Genomic DNA, 15891 nt, shown 5'->3' with positions numbered 1-15891 from the left:
CGGCAAAGGGTATGAAGTGTTCCATGTTGGCAGTGGATTAAATAATTTTACAAATGACATGCAAAATGGAATCTGTGGGCTACCACTGGAACAAAAAGTATGGCCCCTGCATAGGCTTGTCCTACTTGTCCCTTTTTGTGAGCTAGTGCTGTGACCTAGGACCACCCTGCACGCCAATCTACATTTCCTGCCTGAAGTTCTTGGGAAGATGTTTTAAGGTGCTAGTCTAAATCTGGCTGAGCCATTTGTGGATTGTGGAATTTTCAAGAAAGTCATCCAGAATTGGTTTTCCCCACTGTAAACTAGGAATGCTCCTTTCCAGAGTGATTTGTTCTAGAATGTGAGCTTGGCATCGGGTCAGCTCAGAAATGGAAAAAAGCTGATGGGAAATGAGACACCCCCCCCCCCCATCGGTGCAGATGCTGGATAAACGGACCCTATGTGGTGCTATGATGGACTTCTGCCTTGTCCCCACCCTACTCTTTCAGCCCACAGTGGGTGACTGACGGGCAACTAGGCACGTGGATTGGTTATTTTATTGGCATGGAGGGGAAGGCAGAGGGCGTTGACTGCACTCAGTTGGGATGGGTGGCCTGCAAGTCGTAGTGCTCCAGCCCAGCTACCAGGGAGCCAGCGAGCTTGATGGTGGCGACCCAGGGTGGCTCGCTCAGGTGGTTGGTGGGTGTGCTCAGCCTGGGAAGAGGGAAAAATCCACAAAGGCCTGTGAGGCCCTTACCTCTTCTGGAGCTTCACTTTCCTTGAGTAGAAGCTCCTGAAGGCTGAGAGATCTGGCCTGGGGAGAGGGGTGCTGGAGGATACAGGAGCCCTCCTGGCTCTGGGGACTCTGGAGTAGGCTTTGCAGCACAAGGGCTGGGGCATCAGTGCTCCCTGGTGGTTAAAACTTTGGCTCCCAGAGTCAGAAGTTGCCAAAGTAGACAGGGGGCTAGGTCAGGGCTTCCCTGTCCAGAGAAGTTGGGGATCTACATTTACCCCTTTGATGCCATCTTCCTGCCGACCCTGAAGAGCTTGGAACATGGCCCCATTTGGTGCTGTCAGGCACGGGTGTGGGGGGGTGTCAAGGCAATGAATAAGGTTAGGCCAGCTGGAACCAGCTTCCCTCCCTGATGGCTCCAGGGTAGCTGGAGGGCCACAGGTCAGCTTGAGGGTCTGAAACCAAGGGGCTGGGTCAAGGTGTCCCCTCTTCCCAGTCAGGTTGTCAGGAAAGCTTCACAGGGTCCTGAAGGATTGGAGCTCAGGTAGATTTGAGTTGTAGGTAAGGGAGGGTCTATCTTGGAAAATCTGGTTCAGGACTTAAAAGAGGTATGCCCTCCCCTCCCTACATTCCAGACTTCCCCTCACCAGGCAGACACGTTGCGGGGCAGTCTGCGATGACGCGGCTGGTGGCGGCAGTAACACTTGCAGGGACAAGAGTTAAGCACTTGGAAGGGCGGCCAGTGGCGCGCGGCGCCCGAGCTAGCTGCCCCAGCTGTAAGGGCCCCACTGCCACCACCCCCTCCACCGCTGCTGTCAGTCACGGTAGCTGCAGTCCGTTCGCGAGGACCATCTCCAGGGGCGCCATCCTCACGGGTCACTCCACGGGCCGCGCGGGGACCCTTGTTTCTGCGCGTGCGAGCCTTGATGGGTGGGGGCGCAGGCGGTGATGGATCGGCGGTGATGGGAGCTGGAGCTGGGGATGGGGCCTGGGCCGGTGCCTGGGCCTGTTCGGCAGCCAAGGCAGGGGGCATCACAGGGACTGGGGCGGGAGCCAGGGCTGACTCCACATGGCCAGAGCATGGGGTGGGTGGACGGGCCACCGGCAGCGGCGTTGGCTGGAGCACTGGAGACTGCGGTGTGGGTGGCGGCACTGGTGGCGGCGTGGCTGGTGGCGTGGGCGGTGGCGGTCGCGGCAACAACTGCTGTGGACCCGGTGGCCCAGGGCGCACGGGCTCGCCATTGGTGGGCGCCGGGAAGATGAACATAGGCGGCGCCAGCAGGGCAGGCGCGGGCCTCCGGGGCCCCGGAGTTGGGTGAGCCTGCCCTGGTGGTGGCGGAGGGGAGCCCCACGGTCCAGAGAGCGCAGCCGCGCGCCGTCTGGGAGCCCCGACGCCTCCGCCAGCCCCATTGAAGCGAAAGTGGCGTTCAGGGCCATCGGGAGGGCTAACCCAGTCGAATTTGGGCTTTGAGCCTGGGAATGTGGTGTAGGGAGGCGGGGGTAGGGCCCGGGCGTGGGACGCAGGCGCCGCGGGGGGACCAGAACACCCTTCGCCGTCTCCATTCCCTCCCTCCGTTTCCTGTGCTGCACGAGGGACCTCTCCCAGGGTACGAGCAGCTCCAGGTGGGAGGGGTCCCTGTTTCAGGACCTCAGCGTAAGAGATGGCACCTGAAGCAGCGAAGAGTCCTCCGCCTCCACCGCCCCCGAGCGAGGCTTTGGTAGCTAAGGGACCCGAGGCTGCCGCAGGGCACAAAGGGGGTGCGGACTTGAAGGTGACTTTACATAGCAGGCTCAGGCCGGACTCGGAAGCCGCAGACCGAGCCATTTCGCCTTCGCCCGCTTGGGGAGGAGCCCCTCCGCAGGCCCCACCGGCCGTCTGACCCTCGCCGATGTGCCTGGCCTGGCTTTCTGTGGGGCTTGTGGCAGATGTGGCCAGAGCTGGAGTGATTCTGCGGTTTGGGGGCTGCCGGTCTGAAGGTGGCAGTGGTGGTGGCTTTCGTGGCTCCAGGGGCGTCGGAGGAGGAGGGGCTGGGGCTCTCGGGACAGGGTCCTTTTCAGTTAGTTGCCTGGGCAGCGGTGGCAGCGGGCGGAGGCTCGGAGGGTCGCCCTGTCCGCGATGGCTCGCCTCCAACAGGCCGCGGATCCGGGGCACCGCAGTGCCCGTGGGTTTTCGCCACTTAGACGGCGCGGGCAGCAGGGTCCCCACTGGGGGCGGGGGTGGTGTGGAGACTGCGGCTGCAGCCGCCTCCTCTGGAGGGGGCGTCACTGGCAAGGGCAGTTCTAAGGTCAGGGGCAGGGGTGAGGGTGAGGCCTGGGGCTCCGGGGGTACCAGGAGTCCCGGGGGCGCGGAGCTGCCAGGGAACCAGACGCCCAGCCCTCGAGCCAGGCGCATGGCCGGGGAGGAGGGGGTCACCTCGGGCTCCACCAGGGACGTCCGGCGGGAGTCAGAGGCGCGGTCCGAGGCCTGTTCTTTTCGGGAGCCCCCGCCCGCGGATGGCTCCGACTGCACGTTCCCCATTTCCGACGGAGGTCGAGGACTGCGGTCAGAAAAACTTTAGCCAGTCAGTCTGCCAGGGCAATGGGGACCCCACGACGTTGTCTGTTCCAGAACTTATCCGTCTGCATTGGCCCCGCCCTTGTCCTCCAATATCTACTCAGCTCCAGTCTCCAGTCTTCGGTTTCCAGAATCTCGACGCTCACGCCTACTTCCCCGTGACCCCTCATAAGCTGCTGGTAAGAAATTTAGGCCCCAACCCCTTAAAGTTCTAAGGTTCCACCCCTGTTTCCTTGGCTGGTTCCTTAAAGCACATCCCTACACTTTGGCCAAGCCCAGGGTCTCCAGACTTCAAGACTCAGGTCTTGCCCGCCTTCCGGTCAGTCTGTCGGGCCACACCGCTAATGATGGTTGTGCCCCGTAGCCTACAGGAGCTCAGGCTTCTCTCCCAGCACTCCAATCATTCTCCGGGGGCCTAGGCCCCGCCCCACTCTCTGGTCCCGCCCCCGATTGTCAGGGGAATCTGGCCTCGACCCCACCCCGCCCCCACCTGTTGTCTGGTCCTGCCTCTGACCAACAAATACCAGGTGTTCTGAGCATGTTAACCCTCTGACCATCCAGTCTCTGTCGATCATCTGGATCCCTCCCTGTTCGCAGGCAGCGGCATATCCTCAAACCTCAATCTTCTTTTCCCGCTCCGGATCTACCAGCGGTCTCAACACTCGGGCTCCACCCCTCCCCCAAGCTCCGCCCTGTCTCCGTCCAGAAGACCCCACTCACCGACTTCTCCCGCCGACCAAAGTTCAGACCGCAGCCCCCTGGGCCCAGGATAGGGCAGGGAACGGCCGTAGCAGAAAATAACCGAAAAGAACGGGGGTGCGGGTGAAGGCAAGTGGGCGAGACAGCGAGGGCGGACCCCGAGATCTATGCCCCGCCCCCGGGCTCGAGGCCCCGCCCTCCTGTGAGCCAGCTTCCCCTGGCCCTGACGAACCTGGATCTCCCTTTGAAAAACTCCGGAGTCCTCTTCCCCGCCCCCAGGCCATCTGTTCATAAGCCCCACCCCTTTAGAACGTTCTCTTTAGCTCCACCCCTTTAGAATGCCCCGCCCATCGTTATCTCCCCCACCCCCGTCCCACCCATTACGACCACTGCTACGTAGCTCCTCCCTTTGGGACCTCTCCTCTGCCCCGCCCCCAAGGCAATGTATCTCTAAGCCCCTCCTTTTTAGGATCTGGCAGTACCTCTTTGCTGGACCCTCTCCTTCCCTCCGCCAGCCCAGGAGGTCCATCCTCGGTGGACCCACCCCTTCCATGACGCACCCTCTTGTCGGTTCCTTTAGCATCCAAACCTTCTTCTTACTCAGCCTCTCCAGCCCCGCCCCCTTGCGAATTCTCCCTTTGCCCCACCTCTTTTCGAACACGGCCAGGCACCCAGCCCCTCCCATTTAGAGCCCAAACTGTAGACCACCGCCTCTTTAGAACCCTGAGACCAAGCCTTGTCCCGGTCCCCTCCGTATATCCTCGGGGACCAAAGGAGCGTATGAGCCGTATGAGTGGAAAAGTGAAGGATCCGCTCTGCATCCTGAGAAAATGGGGGCTGGGGGGCTGTTCGTAGCGGCCTGTGCCGGGCTCTAGGACCCAGCGGGCGAGTATGCCCGCCTCTCTCTTACCCCTCCCCCAAACCGCCCCCTCCCCCCCACCCGTCCTCCAGGTTCCCCCTCCCTCCCCCCTCACCCGGCTCCCGGTGCCCGTCTCCAGCGCCGCCGGAGCCAGCGAGGGAGCCGGAGCGGACAGGAGGAGGAGGAGGCCGCGTCGCCGCCGCTCGGAGCCCGGCCGGAGCCTCCCAGGCAGGTGCAGAGGGCCGCGAGGGGGCGGGGGCTGACAGACCGCCTGCCCCAGTGAGGGGGCGGCCAGGACCGCGCAGCGCCTTCTGCCCACCCCGGCGCCCCGCGGACCCCGGCTGGGAGGACAAGGGGATGGGGGCCCCCAAACTGCGCGGCAGCCATTTAGGGTACCGGTCTCCATTTGGGGTCCTGGACTTCCTCCAAGGACTCCTCATTCACAAAATTCCGTCCTGGACCCTCACCATTGAGGAACTCTGAGGACCACTCCCCGGGGAAACACAGATGTGCGAGGAGCGTAGGGCACCCCAAGATACTGGTGCCCCAGCCCAGCTAGGCCCTGCGGGGGGACCCTTACCCTCTTTCCCTGCTTCACCTGTTGTCGGGGGAGGCGGGCGGACAAAGGAAGCAGAGTCACGTGACTGCTCATTCACAAAATCCCATCCCATTGAGAAAAGGGGGCTGGGGGCGCTGCGACCGCCCCTTCCCCTCCCGAAGGCCCCGGGAAACCCGGCAGCCTGCAGGTGGGGGAGGGGGCTGGAACTCGTTGCCTGGGATCCTAAGGTTGGGACGCCTGGGTCCCTGCGCTGGATGGCAGTGAGGGGCTGGACGCTAATCCAAATTACTGGGGGGAGGGCTCTGCCCCCTGAGCTGGGGGGTGGGCAGGATGAAATATTTTTGAAGGATGCTGGGGAGGGGTATTGATCTCCCCACCCACCTCCCATCTCTTCCCCTTGGCTTCACTCGGCTGGGACCTGAGGGAGCAGCCTTGATTTTTGTGAATGAAATGCTCCCAGGATATCTTCAGTTGCCGGTTTCTGGCTTCCTCTGCCTCCATCTCTTTCTCTCGGCCTCTTTCTGGCCATTTCTGGTTCTCTCCCTGCTCCCTGTCCATCTCCCCGTTGCTGGGTGACTCAGTGAGCTTTGCATCCGGTCTCATTCATAAATCCGGGAAGGGGTGGGGGGAAGAGAGCCAGGGTTTCTCACCCAGCCAGTGGCCTGGGTGACAGGGTGCAGAGGCAGGTTGAGAGAACTGGAGCTGAGTTGATGGGCCCTGAGAAATACATATGCGCAGGAACCCAACTGTGAGGGGGGACGATGGGTGGGGCTGTGGGTTTGTGCTGAGAGGGAAGGAGACGGGGTTGAGGGGATGAGCAGGAGGGGGAGGGGAAATGAAAAACTAAGGCTCTGGGGCTGGTGATGGGAAAGATGGGGGAAAGGTGGGTATGGAGAGAAAAGATAGGTATCTGGAGGAAGGTAGACAGGGGAGAGAAGTGATGTCACAAGGAAGAAAGAAGCTATGCTAGAATAAAGTGGACACGAGGGGAGACAGCCGGGGAGAGCAGGGCTGGGAGAACACTGAGGGGGAAAACAGGATTTGACTTCACTGACTGTTGTCCCTTCCTCCCGACCTCCTCCAGGTACATGGTGCGGGTCCGAGCTGTGGTGATGGCCCGAGATGACTCCAGTGGGGGCTGGCTGCCTGTGGGGGGCGGGGGCCTCAGCCAGGTGAGCGTATGTCGGGTCCGAGGGGCCAGGCCCGAGGGGGGGGCCCGCCAGGGGCACTACGTCATCCACGGGGAGCGCCTCCGGGACCAGAAAGTGAGCCACCCTGGGGCGTGGGGTAGGGTGGGGCTGGGGAGGCAGGGGAATGGCCTGGCGTGCAGAGAAGGCAGGCTGTCCTCCAGCCTGGGAATCAAACTGGGACCTGGGGTGGAGTTTGGAAATGACCCTGACCTACAGATGAGAGCTGGGAATTGGGGGAGTATTGGGGTATCAGGCAGGTCCTTCTGTTACGTGGCCTGTTAGTGTGTTGCAGCAACCTCCTGACTAGTCTTCCTGCCTGGTTCCTGCTCCTGCTTCATCCCCAGTCTGTTCCACAGGGGCACTGCTGACACCCACCTCAGATCATGTCCCTCCTCCACTCAGAACCCTTCCCCAGCTCCGTCTTTCTCACAGACCCTTGCCAGAGGGCCTAATCCAACTGACCCCTGTGTACCCGAAGTATATGGAGGCATTCAGTGGGTGTCTGCTTGGAATTGCTAAATATAGTTGACAATTCTCCGTGTGAGTTCAACAGGAATCACCGGGCTGTCTGGCCTGATGTGGAGGGACAATGTGGAAATTTCAGCTGGAGATGTAGTAGGAAGATTTGGATTGTTTGAAAAGGTTTTGAGGGAAGGCTACCGTTTCAGGGCAGAGGTTTCTAGAAGCAATGTAGGGGGATTTGAAATGCTATGGAGGAATGTCATCATGTTAGACAAGAACATGAGGGCACATTGAGGGTGCTGGCTAACACTGAGGGGGAATTTGGAAGTTTAATAAAAATTTGGGATAAGAGTTTAGAAGATTATTGAAACATCAGAAGAGGATGGAGATATATATATATATATATATATATATATATATATATATATTTATTTATTTATTTTTGGTTCTGGAGATTGAGCCCAAGGGTGCATTACTGCGGAGCTACATTCCCAGCCCTTTTATTATTATTATTTTTTTATTTTGAGACAGGGTCTCACTAAATTGCTGAGGCTGGCTTTGAACATGCAATCCTCCTGCCTTAGCCTCCCAAGCTGTGGTTACAGGCATGCACCACCACCTCAACTAAAGGTTGAGGGTACTTATTGAGCACCTTCTGTGTATCAGGCAGTGTTTTAGGCACTGGAGATACATCAGTGAACAAAAAAAAAGTTCCTTTTTTCTTGGAATGCTTTGAGTCTGAAGGGGGCATGTTGGGTCATCAGAAAGGTATTAACAACGCTTTAGGCAGTCAATAAAATTTGGAATTCTGCTGGGCACAATGGTGCATGCCTGTCATCCCAGCAGCTCTGGAGGCTAAAGCAGGAGGATCACAAGTTCAAAGCCAGCCTCAGCAAAAGCAAGGTGCTAAGCAACTCAGTGAGATCCTTTCTCTAAACGAAATACAAAATAGGACTGGGGATGTGGCTCAGTGGTTGAGTGCCCCTGAGTTCAATCTCCAGTACCGAAAAAAATTAAAAAAAATAAAAAGAAAGAAAGAAAAAAATTGGTATTCCTACCAGGGTATCACAGGGGAATATTAGGAAAATGTAATGATCAAATGATTGGAGGAAATATTGAAGTATCAGAGGTGCATTCCATAAAATTGGAGGATTGTATCAGGATTGAGGGGTAGAGGCAGGATTGGGGAATGAGGTTGGTAGGATTCTGGGGTATGCAGAGAGGCAGGGGGTGAGTGAGGGGAAGTCACAGCTGTGGCTAGGTCCTGTGTCTCACCCATCCCCCTCCTGCCCCTCAGACCACCTTGGAGTGCACCCTGCGGCCAGGCTTGGTTTACAACAAAGTAAACCCCATCTTCCACCACTGGAGCCTGGGAGACTGCAAGTTCGGACTGACATTTCAGAGTCCTGCAGAGGCTGACGAGTTCCAGAAGAGCCTGCTGGCCGCGCTGGCTGCTCTGGGCCGAGGTGAGTGTGCAGGCTGCGGGCAGAGGCACTGGGGCTGGGGGCAGTCCCAGGAGAAGCTGGCGCCTGGGGACTCACTCTCTGCCTCTTTCCCTGCCCCAGGCTCGCTCACTCCCTCCTCTTCCTCCTCCTCCTCCTCCTCCCCTTCCCAGGACACTGCCGAGACTCCCTGCCCTCTGACGGTGAGTCTGGGTGCCTCTGCTGGGAGGGCTGGGCTTGGTTCCTCCTCTGGAAACATCCCTGAGCACCTCCTGTGGAGCAGGCGGTGGGCCACATGCTGGGGACACAAAATAGACCCAAACTATTAGTGTCAGTTCAATTCCAGTTACTCTAGTTTTTTTTGTTGTTGTTCATGATGATTTACATCTTATTCCAGGGTACTTATTGAGCACCTTCTGTGTACCAGACAGTGTTTTAGGCACTAGAGATACATCAGTGAACAAAAAAGTTCCTTTTTACTTGGAGCTTCTATTCTCATACAGGAAAGGCCAGAAAAAGGATATATTTTATAGGTGATTAAATATTAAAAGGAAATGGGGCTGGATGTGGTGGTGGACACCATAATCCTAGCTACTTGGGATGCTGAGGCAGGGAGATTGAAAGTTGGAGGCCAGCCCTGGCAACTCAGTGAGACCCTGTCTCAAAAAGAAAAAAAAAAAAAAAGGGTAAATGGGTGAACAAATGAAAGACAATTCCATATGCCAGTTACTGGACTACAAACCTTGGGGAAGGATCATCCTTTTTGTGCTTCTCGTCTAATGTGTCAGCAAATTATTGGTTCTACTTTCAGAGTGGTCAGAATCTGCCTCCCCCCGCCCCATGTACTGTCCAACCTCATCTTCCAACTGCACTGTCCCAACAGGGTCTCTGTTATCTCCTCTCCTCTTCCCTTCCCCTCCCCCTCATCTCTTTCCCACACAAAGCCAAGGGAACCCCTTTGGCAGTTGAGTCAGATCTTACCCCTCCACTCAGAACCCTCCCAGGGCTTTGTCTCACTCTAGGTAAAGGACAAAGTCCTCATAGTGGCACATACGATCCCCCACCTTCTGGCCCTGAGTCGCTGTCCCTCTTACTTTCCTTGCCCCAGCCTCACTGGCCTCTTTACTCTCACTCCAACAGGGCAGGCACATGCCTGTCTCAGGGCCTTTGCACTGACCCTGCTGTCTGGAACACTTTTTCCCCAGATTCCTACGTGGCTCGTTTTCTTCTTTCAGGGCTTTACACAAATATCACCTTGTAATGGCTTCTCTGAATAACCTTTTAAAATCACAATCTCCTTCTGCCCCTTATCAGGCTCTAATTTTTTTCCATCTAAGATATTTTCCTTCTTTGTTTTCTGAAAAAGCATCTTTCTTATCTATTTGTTTACCATCCACTTCCCGTGTCAGCTCTGGGAGGTAAGGATCTTTGTAGGTTTCATGCTGCAATTCTAATGCCGAAGACAGTGTCGGGTATGCAGTTGAATGAGTGTGTTGAATCAATAGGTTGAATAAATGAATGCATAGACTCTCAGGTACCTTTTGGCGCTTGCTGGGAACAGTGGGAGTTGCTGAGAGCACTTGGGGACACAAAAGTTGTTCCTGGAGCAGAACAGGGGAGAATCTCAGGATAATGGGCGATGGAGGTGGGCCCACAGCAGTCACCCACATTTCCTGTCTGTGGTGCCCTTACTTGAAAGATGCTGCTGTCCGTGCTTCAGCTCAATCTGCACAGGGGCTTTTGCGCTTAGCACGCCATGAATGTGTATTGGATGTAGGGAATAGAGGAGGTGGAATTATGTTCACCTTACAGAAAGCTTACAGAGGGTCTGAGAAGTGACAAACTTCAGTTGGTAAAGGACAACCTGATTTGGATAGGAAGGAGGGCATTCCAGTGGTGGTGATTCCCCCACAAAGGTGTAGTGGTGAGAGTGAGGCAGGAAGATGGCTGATTGGCCAAGGGAGAAGGGTAAAGGGAAGCTAGAGCTGAGCAGTTAAGAAGAGCAGTCGAGGTTAGTAATGCCAGGTATTAGGAAGCTGAGGCTGGAGCGTCACAAATTCAAGGCCAGCCTGGGCAACTTGGGGACACCCTGTCTCAATATCAAATAAAAATAAAATAAAAGGGGACTGGGGCCAGGCACAGTAGCGAACACCTGCCATCCCAGTGGTTCTGGAGGCTGTCCAAGAGAACTGTGGGTTCAAAGCTAGCCTCAGCCACTTAGCGAGGGCCTAACAAACCAAGTGAGACCCTGCCTTTAAATAAAATACAAAAAGGGCTGGGGATGTGGCTCAGTGGTTAAGCACCCCTGGGTTCAATCTCCAGTACAAAAAAAAAAAAAAGGAGTTTAATGATAACCATTTCCAGCTCTTTCTGTTCTTAGGACATGGGTGGTGTCCTTTATAGTGGGTCCTAACTACATCCTTATGAATAGGTATTATTATTATTACCTCCATTTTACAGAGATGGAAACTGAGGCTCAGAGGTGAGCTCGCTTGCAGGAGCCAGTGGCAGAGCTGGGCTTAAACCCAGGCTTGGCTGGCCGCAGAGCTCTTGCTCGCAACGGGAGGGGGTTTATGTAAGTGCTTCAGCTGCTGGGAAGAGGGGCGTGTCTCCGTGCTGAGACTGCCAATCTCCCCCAGTCCCACGTGGACAGCGACTCCTCCTCTAGTCATAGCCGCCAGGAGACGCCACCGGCAGCAGCAGCAGCGCCCATCATCACCCTGGAGTCAGCTTCTGCCTTCGGGCCGGCCACGCCCCCCCAGCGCCGTCGTTCCTCCGCTCAGGTGCGACCTCTGCCCCCCAGTGGAAGTTTGGGTGCCGCAGTCCCTAAGGGGCAGGGGTGGAGGACGCCCAGAGCCAGGCAAGCCTGACCTGAGGTTGGATTGGGTTTTCCCGTGTCTGGGGGGCTCTTGGAGATTTGGGGGAGTTCTGAATTCCAGAGGGACTTGGGGGATTATGGGACAGTGTTGGAGTGTATCAGGGTGGTGGTGGTACTCACGGAAGGGCTCCTTAAACGACTTAATTCACGCGTTGGTTAGCTCGGTACCCAAGGTAAAAGAGACCCAGAGTCTGGATTTCTTAGTCCTGAAGCGGGAGTTGGCTGGGATCTGGGAGCTCTGGGACTCCCGGATTTGGAGAGCGACCAGGACAGGGAGGCTGAAGCCAAGAGCTTCTTCAAGTATGGTCAGGCCTGAACTCCTCTGACCGTGGGAAAGGGGCGGCCGAGGGGCCTTGGGCGAGGGGCAGGCTGGGTCCTGAGGTTTGAATCCGCAGGCCAGGAGTGTCCTAAGGGCCCGGGTCCCTGGGTGACGGGTCCTGTGGCTCGGTGGTTGGCTGTGGAGTCCTGGGTCTTCTGCGGTTGGGAGGTGGTGGTGGGGTGGGTGAGGCAAGGCTAACCTGATCTCCTGTCCCTTCGTCCTGCAGAGCTACCCTCCGCTTCTACCGTTCACCGGGCTTCCGGAGCTGGCGGAGCCGGTGGCGGGGGCGGTTGGCCAGGGCTGGGGCGGACGCGGCTATGAGGATTACAGGCGCCCCGGGCCTCCCCCGCCCCTGGCCCTGTCCACCTGCGTGGTGCGCTTCGCCAAGACTGGCACGTTGAGGGGTGCGGCCCTGGGTCCCCCCGTGTCACTACCTGCCCCTCTCACCGAGGCTGCGCCCCCAGCACCCCCAGCCCGCCCACCCCCGGGCCCAGGCCCTACCCCTGCACCCGCCAAGGCCTCCCCTGAGGCCGAGGAGGCAGCGCGCTGCGTGCACTGCCGTGCGCTCTTCCGCCGCCGCGCAGACGGGCGTGGTGGCCGCTGTGCAGAGGCCCCGGACCCTGGTCGCCTACTGGTACGCCGACTCAGCTGCCTGTGGTGCGCCGAGAGCTTGCTCTATCACTGCCTGTCGGACGCCGAGGGCGACTTCTCGGACCCGTGCGCCTGTGAGCCAGGTCACCCGCGCCCTGCGGCGCGCTGGGCCGCCCTGGCGGCGCTCTCCCTGGCAGTGCCCTGTCTCTGCTGCTACGCCCCCTTGCGCGCGTGCCACTGGGTCGCTGCAAGATGCGGCTGCGCGGGCTGTGGGGGTCGCCACGAGGAAGCTACACGGTGAGGACTGCCTGGCGGGTCCGGTTGTTGGACCAGACCGAGGACCCCAACTTAAGGGTCCAGGACCCCAGACTTGGTTCGAATCTAAAATCCAAACCTAGGCACATTTGGAACTTGAAGCTTGAATTTGGACTGAGAAATCCCAGACCTGGAATCTGGACCCTAGATCGATGACTGAACAGCCCCAGGCCTAGTTTCATTGGGATATCTGTCAAGAGCACCCAGGCCTGAGTTCTGGATTCTCCATCCTTCTTCCCTACTGAGGACACTCGCTACTCCCCGGAGTGCATTTCAGAGGGCCTGGGAAGCACACAGATCTTTGAGAGATGTAGGGACCTTGAGCCCTGACTCCCTATGCATTTGACCAACTCAGACCCCCTTCACACTGGCACCATAACCCTCAGATTATAGCCCCATAATTAGGAGTTGCCAATACCTGTTCCTGCCTGTATCCAGTTACTCCCAGATCTTGAGACCACAGGTCCCCAAATCACCCCCAAATGGTCCCTAAATGTTTATATGGGACCTGGTACTCCACATCTGAGATGTTCTTATAGTCCCAGGACCCCTGAGACATCAAACCCTGGAATCAGCAGATGCTGGCCTCAAGTCTACTCATTACTGAGTGCCCCACAGACCTGGCCTTTGATCCCGGACACCAAGATCTAACTTGTACACGTGACCCCAGATGTCCTAGGACTGGAGACTTAAGATGCGTTGAGTTCTTGGATATGCACAAACATGAGATGTTCTCTGACCAAAATGATTTAGGAGGCCTGTCCCAGAACTTCACAGGTACCAGTCACCAAGATGCTGTGCAGATAAGGAATTGAAGACCTTTGTAGATTCACCCACCCCGCAAACCAGTGTTCTTGGGGGCTTTGAATCTCATATATGAACTCTGAGGTGTGTGATATTCCCAGCGTTTCACTGAAGGCCACCAGTACCTCAGGGCCCAAAGACACTGTCTCAAATCTTCAAAAAGCCCTCTTTCAGCCCACCTCGAACCTCAACGTTGAGACCCAAATGCCCTAGAATCCTTGGCTTCCTTCTATCCACAGATCCCCGGTCACCTAAGGCCAGGTGGAAGTCCAGCTCCTAGAAGATGGGATGGCAATCCAGACCTCAACCCCTTGGCCTCCAGCTCCTGAGTGACCCCAGGGTGCTTTAAGAGCACTGGATCCCAGACTCCAAGGTGCCATTGACCGTCAGATGCAGGGCTTGGGCCCTGACAACATTGGGATTGTTCCTAATTCAAGACCTTGGTCCTTCTATACCACAGTCACTCAGATCCAAGACAACCAGAACCCTAGCACCCTCGGACACCAGAGTTCTTGGACTCAAACTTGTCTAACCTGATGAAGTCCCAAGATGCCTCTATGCCTGATTCCCTGGGCTTGACTCGGAACTGTTGCCCTGTGAATCCTGCCGCGCACAGGCCCCTGAGACCCCAAGCTCCCGGACTTTGGAATTCTGGTTTACAGGACCCCAGCCCAGTACCCTAGCAATCCTCAGCATCGCCCTTATCCTGAAGTTCATCACCTTGAACTCAGATGCCCAGATTCAGGGCTCTCCAGGAGCTCCCCATCCCCACCTCCAGGGCCCAGGGTCACCACAGAGGATGGTGCAGATTCGTCCCTAAGCAAAGCGCCCAGCTGCAGTGGCGTGCTGGGGCTGCAGTCCACACTGAAGCCTGCTGGCTGAGACGGGCTCTCAGAGGGAGGCCTGCCTTTCTCTCACTTGCACAAAGGCGCCTTTGGCGTGAACTGTGGTTCTGCTGGGACCCTTGTGATCTCCATATCGGAGGCCCTCCTTCAGCCCAGCCCTGGTCTAGGCCCATCCTTCCGAGAGCCTCTTTTTCCATCTTAGAGTTGGGGTGTGTTCTGGAAAACAAAAGCCTGTTTCATGGCCCGTCCCCTTACAGGGAAGGGGGATGCCACAGTCTCTCTGCCTTGCGTAGAGCCGGGTGTCCAAGTATACCTTAAGATCTGTTGTCCTGTATGATGGAACCGAGGCCTTAGAACAAGACAGTCCCATGTTTTGCAGGCTTGGACCTGCATCTGGCCTCAAGCATCTGGAAATGTGTATTTTCTTTATTACCCAGACTTGGATGGCCTTGTGGGGGTTCAAGGGATAGATCCTACTGTCGCTTCCTTTAAATTATTAACTATTTATTGTTTCTGGAACCTATGAGCTTCAGCTCTCCCAACCAGACCCTGGGATGGGTGAGAGAAAAGGGGGGGGGTGTCCCTCCCATCCCCACTCTGCCCAGCTCTCATCACTGTCAGACCCATCAGAGCTGAGGGCGGAGGGACTGGGGGCTGGGGCAGCCTGGGTCCCCATCCCCCTCTCTGTGCCTCGGTCTCCCCCCTTCCATGGTGGGTGGGGGGAAGCTCCATTCTTAACCTACCTCGTTTTGGGGAGGAGTGGGACAGGAGACTAGAGTGCTGTATGGTGCTGTGGGATTTTTGGATGAAGCAGTGGGGGCTGGGAGCCCAGCCCCCACCTCCCAGCACCGCCTCTCCCAGGTCTCCCAGTCCTGTTCCCTGCTGATACCCACCTCTGATCCATGATTACCCTTCATCACCCCCAAATCAGGGGTGCATGGAGGGCTGACCCTGGGAGCCAGGAAGACCTTACACCCTGGAGCACCCAGGCCCAATTTCCCAGCTGCTTGCCCCTCAGATTGGATGCTTGGCCCCCAGGCTTGGGGGAGGCACCCCAACATTTATCTTCCTGATTTTGATTCCAAGCCAGTCTGTGACCTCAACATTGTTAGTGTCAGTGCAGGCTGAAGTGGGGGGGAGGATGGGGGCCCAAGACCCAGCCTTGTCATCGGGGGAGGGGGCATGAGATCTGCTCCAAGAAACGTCTGTGACAAAGTCTCAGCCTGAGTTTTTTATTTGCATTGGCGCGCCCCACCCACTCCTGTTCCTGAATTGCCATACCAGTCTCCTGCCTCAGTTGTCCCTTCCCCTCCACATCCTTTAGTCCCAAGAGAAGTCCAGCAGAGTCTCATTCCGTCATTCAAGTACATTCATTGGGCATCCCATATATCATGCACCTATTTCGTATAAAGCAGCTGGAACAGGCAATAATCCCTTCCCACTGGAGCTTATGACTTTGTAGTGGGGAGACAATAATAGACCTAATCTATTAGAATATAAGGAAGAGATGGGTGGAGTGGTGCACACCTGTTAATACCAGTGATTTCAGGAGGCTGAGGGAGGAGAATCATAAATTCCTGGCCAGCCTAGGCAACTTAGCAAGATCCTGTCCCAGAATCAAAAAGGGCTGGGGATGTAGCTCAGTGGGAGAGCACCCCAGGT

General features: G+C 56.9%; 2 protein-coding genes across 12 annotated transcripts; one reads left to right on the top strand and one right to left on the bottom strand.

Moving 5' to 3' along the window:
- Nucleotides 1–518: 518 nt before the first annotated feature.
- Ggn (gametogenetin) lies at nucleotides 519–5050 on the bottom strand. 8 transcript variants are annotated; one of them, XM_078032119.1, is made up of 4 exons: nucleotides 4940–5050; nucleotides 1360–3249; nucleotides 991–1049; nucleotides 519–693 (listed from the first exon to the last, which is right to left on the bottom strand). In XM_078032119.1, exons 2-4 carry the CDS (start codon nucleotides 3228–3230, stop codon nucleotides 689–691), a joined length of 1935 nt encoding a protein of 644 aa, XP_077888245.1. In that variant the 5' UTR covers nucleotides 3231–3249; nucleotides 4940–5050; the 3' UTR covers nucleotides 519–688. The 8 variants fall into 8 exon arrangements, with proteins under 8 accessions (XP_077888245.1, XP_077888244.1, XP_077888243.1 ...); XM_078032118.1 differs by having other exon boundaries at nucleotides 519–1049; XM_078032117.1 differs by lacking the exon at nucleotides 991–1049 and having other exon boundaries at nucleotides 4940–5048.
- Nucleotides 4681–14632, top strand: Spred3 (sprouty related EVH1 domain containing 3). Of its 4 annotated transcripts, none has more exons than XM_040278919.2 (6): nucleotides 4681–5056; nucleotides 6468–6555; nucleotides 8333–8501; nucleotides 8601–8680; nucleotides 11117–11260; nucleotides 11901–14632. In XM_040278919.2, exons 1-6 carry the CDS (start codon nucleotides 4857–4859, stop codon nucleotides 12564–12566), a joined length of 1347 nt encoding a protein of 448 aa, XP_040134853.2. In that variant the 5' UTR covers nucleotides 4681–4856; the 3' UTR covers nucleotides 12567–14632. The 4 variants fall into 4 exon arrangements, with proteins under 4 accessions (XP_040134853.2, XP_077888250.1, XP_040134851.2 ...); XM_078032124.1 differs by having other exon boundaries at nucleotides 6468–6648; XM_040278917.2 differs by having other exon boundaries at nucleotides 4919–5052.
- Nucleotides 14633–15891: the final 1259 nt, after the last annotated feature.

This window comes from Ictidomys tridecemlineatus, chromosome 15, assembly GCF_052094955.1.
Source record: "Ictidomys tridecemlineatus isolate mIctTri1 chromosome 15, mIctTri1.hap1, whole genome shotgun sequence".
Classification (NCBI taxonomy): domain Eukaryota; kingdom Metazoa; phylum Chordata; class Mammalia; order Rodentia; family Sciuridae; genus Ictidomys; species Ictidomys tridecemlineatus.
The sequence above is the reverse complement of the archived record's forward strand: the minus strand, read 5'-3'. Positions and strand labels throughout refer to the sequence as shown.